This window comes from Cherax quadricarinatus, chromosome 66 (genome assembly GCF_038502225.1).
Source record: "Cherax quadricarinatus isolate ZL_2023a chromosome 66, ASM3850222v1, whole genome shotgun sequence".
In the NCBI taxonomy this organism is placed as follows: Eukaryota; Metazoa; Arthropoda; class Malacostraca; order Decapoda; family Parastacidae; genus Cherax; species Cherax quadricarinatus.
Window position 1 is genome coordinate 2,776,362 of NC_091357.1, and position 6,742 is coordinate 2,783,103.

The 6,742-nt window shown below is 38.7% G+C and overlaps 1 protein-coding gene across 1 annotated transcript in view; it reads left to right on the plus strand.

The window, feature by feature from the left end:
- LOC128689846 (uncharacterized) overlaps positions 1–6,742 on the plus strand; it is a 66,742-nt gene that overhangs the window by 24,029 nt on the left and 35,971 nt on the right. The window contains exon 5 of the mRNA XM_070099002.1: positions 5,363–5,527. Within this exon, the coding sequence (XP_069955103.1) occupies positions 5,363–5,527 (165 nt within the window). The remainder of the gene's footprint in view (positions 1–5,362; positions 5,528–6,742) is intronic.

Sequence of the window (6,742 nt, forward strand, 5' to 3'; positions counted from 1 at the left end):
AAAGAGAAGACCAGATCCTGTGAAGGAGAAAATAGGTGAAATCACTGAAGGGAATAAGATACAGTGTGGTGGTGGGTACAATCCCTTTCCAAATGCAAAACGATCCCCACCGAAAAAAAAAAACTGGTTCCCTCCAGAAGAAATAGAAAAAGCATTCATCTAAAACCCAAATGAGTTTGGGGCATAAAATATCGCGGTTTATAATGGCTGTTTCTCGAGAACGAATAACAGCCATAACATATCGCTGTTCAGATAAAGACGTTAGAAATTTATGCATCCAGGTGGAGCACGAGATCCATAGTGAAAAAGGGCCCACCGATAATCAATCTGACTGGGAAAATAAGACAAACGTGACCCCCAAAGGTACATAAAATACTTAACCAAACTTGTTAGCAACTTGTAAATATAGTGTGTAGGAGTAAGGAGCAATAATGAAGCTTCTGACATCCGATTTACTCGGCTAAGGAGAATGGAAGACGTCTGTAATATTCCAGTGTAAGGGCAACGTACACTCAAAACAAATCCGATGGAAGACGTGCTAAGGGAAAGTGGAGTGCTGGCGGGTTGCAACATAGGAATACCTACGTCGTCTTGCCCGGGTACCGATGGTTGAAATCTGCCAATACCGATGTAAATTTAAGGAGTGTTAAATTGACATTAGTGGGGTTATTGGTATAATTATAAAAATCTAATAACAAAGTTCCTATTTAAGTGATTGAACTGGATTAAATCAAGTATATTCCTTCGGAAACTCTTACGAAGTGATGTTCTCATAGCTGCAGTCACTGATGATTTTCCCAATTACTTATATATTCTGTCAAGTTACATTAAATGATGCTGTCTAAGAGATAATGAAAAATTAAATATTAAAAAAAAATGATAATCATTCATGGCCAAGAAAGTCAGGAAGCAACGGCAAACCACCAGACTCATATTGACAAGAAGAGGGGAAATACGTGAAGGCGAGAAGCCGGCTGAGGCAGAAACAGCAACGTCTGTTGAATCGCTAAGATGTGATGAATGGTTTTGAAAACCGACAAGTTGAAGAATTGAGACACTTATGCAACACATGGGAATCTTTATTGAAGAAACGTTTCGCCACACAGTGGCTTCATCAGTCCAATACAAAGTAGAAATGGGTAAGGAGAGTAGAAGTTTTGAGGTAATCAGTCCCTCAACCTGGAATCGATGTGTTCAGTCCATCAAAACTTCTACTCTCCTTACCCATTTCTACTTTGTATTGGACTGATGAAGCCACTGTGCGGCGAAACGTTTCTTCAACAAAGATTCCCATGTGTTGCATAAGTGTCTCAATTCTTCAACTTGTCGGTTTTCAAAACCATTCATCACATCTGTCAGACACTGCAACATCATGGGATCTTGGTACAAAGACTTCAACGCTTGCCCAACCTTTGGACGACGACCTACTTACACTAGTGGCAGGTCCCACTGTGATCCCGCCTCCTCCTGCTTCAACTCATCTCACCGCAGTATATAAGCCACCTCTCTGGCCCTGTGCTGCACTTCCTACAAGAGTGATGGACTGAACACATCGATTCCAGGTTGAGGGACTGATTACCTCAAAACTTCTACTCTCCTTACCCATTTCTACTTTGTATTGGACTGATGAAGCCACTGTGTGGCGAAACGTTTCTTCAATAAAGATTCCCATGTGTTGCATAAGTGTCTCAATTCTTCAATCGCTAAGATGAAAGAAAAAGAGACTGCTCCAGAGGTCTCCTGAGTTTGCGAAATATCGCTGGAAAATAGTGTATAAAACGAGTGATTTTTTTCTAGTTTCTCTCTGGAACAAGTGATGGCTGGGTTCTGCTTCAGAAATGTCAGGAGCTGCATCTGGAACAAGTGATGGCTGGGTTCTGCTTCAGAAATGTCAGGAGCTGCATCTGGAACAAGTGATGGCTGGGCTCTGCTTCAGAAATGTCAGGAGCTGCATCTGGAACAAGTGATGGCTGGGTTCTGCTTCAGAAATGTCAGGAGCTGCATCTGGAACAAGTGATGGCTGGGCTGTGCTTCAGAGATATCAGGAGCCGCATTTACAACAACAACAGGAACATCATCTGGAATAATAGATGGCTGGGGAGGATAGACAGGAGTAGCCCAAGATACAGATAAAGAAAAGAGACTTTCATAGGTGCGACTGTTTTTCGACGCTCAACAGAAACAAAGGTGAAGTGCGGATGTCTACCCGTTGTCTGGTATTGATGGAAAGCTGGGGAATGTGAAGCATCTCCACTATTTCATTATGTGTAGGAGAGCTTGAAGATGGCTGGAAAGTTCAAAATAAAAGATTTTGAAGAGCATGGAATCGGCGAAGCACTGGAGCCACTGAAGATGTTAAAGTACTCCCCTTCCCTTTCAAAATAACACCTTTTCGTTACACACGTTAGAGGCAGAAACAATGGCTGTTTCTGTCCATTTTCCTCTCTGTTAAGTTGTTTCAGAGTGTGGGAGCACATGGACCTCTACCTCTCACCATGGCAGTGGGTTCATAACAGTTTCTGGAGTGGATCAGCAGTTGAAAATGTACAAGACAGCGCATAAACTGTGTCTGAAGAATGGGTCTGGAAACGATTATAATGCAGTAAAATCTGAGGCTGACGCGAGCTGGTCAGAACGACAAGTTATGCAAAATAAACAGGAGGCCAACTTGTCAGCAGATAAGCTAGAGCTTATCCAAATGAGAATCTCTCTCTCTCTCTCTCTCTCTCTCTCTCTCTCTCTCTCTCTCTCTCTCTCTCTCTCTCTCTCTCTCTCTCTCTCTCTCTCTCTCTCTCTCATGCAGAAACTTCATATTCTTCTTAAGGTCAGGACTAATTATATCAGGTTTGTGGTTGGTCACTAAGGCTGCATGTAGCCCGTACATCATGAGCCAAGAATATTAAAAATACACGAAATAATGATTTTTAAAATTCTCAGTATGTATATATATATATATATATATATATATATATATATATATATATATATATATATATATATATATATATATATAGGCAGAACTTGCGATCTTGGCTTAAATAGCAACGCTCATCTTGCCATATAGGACAAGCGAAAATTTGTGTATGCAATAATTTCGCCAAAATCATTCTGAACCTAACGAAAAAATTATATTTCACTGTGTTTGTTTAGTATTAAATTATTGTAAACAAATCTAAAATATATTTAGTTGGGTTAGGCTAAAATAAATTGTTCTTGTTATAATAAGGTTAGGTAAGTTTTCTAAGATTCTTTTGGAGCAAAATTATAAATTTTTACATTAACAATGATGAAAAAAATGTATCTTTAAACGTATAAGAGAAAATTTTAGAAAGGACTTAATTTTAAATGAGTTCTTGCTAATTGACCAGTTTTACATATTCGGCACGACATATATATATATATATATATATATATATATATATATAATATATATATATATATATATATATACATATATATATATATAATATATATATATATATATATTATATATATATATATATATATATATACATATATATATATATATATAATATATATATATATATATATATATATATATATATATATATATATGTATATATACATATATATATATAGATATAATATATATATATATATATATATTATATATATATATATATATATATATATATATATATATATATATATATATATATATATATAATATATATATATATATATATATATATATATATATATATATATATATATATATATATATATATATATATATATATATGTTTTTTTATCAAAAAAGGGAGAGGCTGAGGTTTGATCCTCCGTCAGTCAACCGCGGCACAGCCTTCAACGAATCAAACAACAATTTGTTATTACGAAGACGTTTCGCAAACCAGTGGTTGGTTTTCAACTAATAAAGGGATTATTAACTGGTATTTTATGTCAATATAATGAAATTTTCCGACACAGCACCATCTGGAACTTTTAGTTCATGGAATATCTTGTACTACTCCACTGACACCCTCAGACCCCAATCTCTGGCATGACTTACTTCTACTCACAACTTGTCCAATACCCCTGCCAAGCTACCCAAGACTCTATAACCCCGCCCGGTATATCATCAGATGCAGCATTCTCCACCTGACCTCAACATTCTGAACCTGACTATAAATTCTCGCGTACCTTCCACCCCAGGTAGAGACGGGTCATCGCAAGATTGAGACCCGTGCCAGGACTACGGTCTTGGCGAACATTATACATACATACATACACCCCAGGTAGATCTATTTGTGGATTGAGACACTTATGCAGCAAATGGGAATCTTTATTCAGGAAACGTTTCGCCACACAGTGGCTTCATCAGTCCAATACAAAGAGGAGGTTTTTCAAACCATTCATCACAACTGTCAGACACTGCAGCATCATGGGATCTTGTTACAAAGAATTCTTCAACACTTGTTCAACCTTTGGACGAAGACCTACTTCGACTAGTGGATGGTACCACTATGACCCCGCCTCCGCCTGCTTCACCTCACCTCACTACAGTATATAAGCCATGTCTACGGCCCTATGCTGTACATTCTACAAGATTGATGGACTGAACACATCGACTCCAGGCCGAGGGACTGATTACCTCATACTCCTCCTCTCCTCACGCCTTCCTCTTTGTATTGGACTGATGATGCCACTGTGTGGCGAAACGTTTCCTGAATAAAGATTCCCATTTGCTGCATAAGTGTCTCAATCTTCAACTTGTCGGTTTTTCAAACCATTCATCACAGATCTATTTGTGACTTAATAAAGCCCACTGTGTGGGCGAAACGTTGTCAATAAAGGATCACATTAAACTGCATATGTGTTTATGTTTCCACTTTTAGTTTCTACATATGTTTAATAGGTGACCAACATTTTATGCTCATTGCAAATCTAACAAGGTCAAATATGGCTGAATTTGACTATAGTCAAAACAATATACTTTGTTTTATTTCCTTACCTAAATGTGATAACGTCGTCAGTAAGTCTATATAACATCCTAAAAATTATTTCTGATTATTCTTTATTGACCAAATTGCATTTGATATTTGGTAGGTAAGACACATAGGCAACAGTTAGGCAACTTTATTCCGAAACGTTTCGCCTACACAGTAGGCTTCTTCAGTCGAATACAGAAAGTAGGCAGGAACAGTAGAGATGTGAAGACGATGTAATCAGTCCATCACATCTCTACTGTTCCTGCCTACTTTCTGTATTCGACTGAAGAAGCCTATTGTGCAGGCGAAACGTTTCGGAATAAAGTTGCCTAACTGTTGCCTATGTGTCTTACCTACCAACCTGTCGGTATTTTATACCATTTTGATGTTCATTTGGTATTTGTTTACAGCTGGTGGATAAGGTAATCGTGTGGTCATCTGTGTTAGAGATCAAGAGTGTCACTGTAGACGATTATACAAACTACACATGTACCGCCTATAATTCAGAAGGCTCCTATGATGTAAACTTCACGCTTGGACCTCCTATTATACCTGGCGTACCAGTAAACTTGAACGTAAGTACTCTTTATTAGATTCTTAGTAATAATTCATGGACGTTCGACTCCATTACTACAATGCATTTTATGTCACTCGTAACTTGAGAACGTCTGATCCGATCGGTTTCGGATTTTCAACACTGGTGTACGGTAACCAGGACAAAATTCTAGGAGCTAGCATGTGTACGAGGCCTCTGACCAAAGTTACTGAACCCATTCCCAGCATCCTGGAATGGCTGGGATAACATCCAAAACACTTAGTGGTGTAGTTTTCTCAGTGGTGTAGTTTCCTCAGTGGTGTAGATAAATGTCTGCCACTTTGTGTGAAACAGTGGGCAGCTTTTTTTTTTATTACCACACTGGCCGATTCCCACCAAGGCAGGGTGGCCCGAAAAAGAAAAACTTTCACCATCATTCACTCCATCACTGTCTTGCCAGAAGGGTGCTTTACACTACAGTTTTTAAACTGCAACATTAACACCCCTCCTTCAGAGTGCAGGCACTGTACTTCCCATCTCCAGGACTCAAGTCCGGCCTGCCGGTTTCCCTGAACCCCTTCATAAATGTTACTTTGCTCACACTCCAACAGCACGTCAAGTATTAAAAACCATTTGTCTCCATTCACTCCTATCAAACACGCTCACGCATGCCTGCTGGAAGTCCAAGCCCCTCGCACACAAAACCTCCTTTACCCCCTCCCTCCAACCTTTCCTAGGCCGACCCCAACCCCGCCTTCCTTCCACTACAGACTGATACACTCTTGAAGTCACTCTGTTTCGCTCCATTCTCTCTACATGTCCGAACCACCTCAACAACCCTTCCTCAGCCCTCTGGACAACAGTTTTGGTAATCCCGCTTTTATGCCCATTAAATCACGTTCAATATGGCCAGGATAGTGCCCATTAAGCTTGTATATCGGCAAATTTGTAAGTGCGAATGGTTGAAATCGGCGTGATAACTGGAGAATGCTTCTGATCGGCTTCAGATTTACAACTCAGGTGAGTTTTTCGGAAAACAAAGTTTGGGTTGTTACGTGAGTCTCAGTTTTGTTTTTAATGAGTAAATGGTGCGTAGACAGTATTTACTAGAGAATGTCCTTTTCTGACTGTAAACTTTCAGTAGAGTTTATAAAGTCAGTGGACTTTATTAAAGTCAGTGGACTTCATTAAAGTCAGTGGACTTTATTAAAGTCAGTGGACTTTATTAAAGTCAGTGGACTTTATTAAAGTCAGT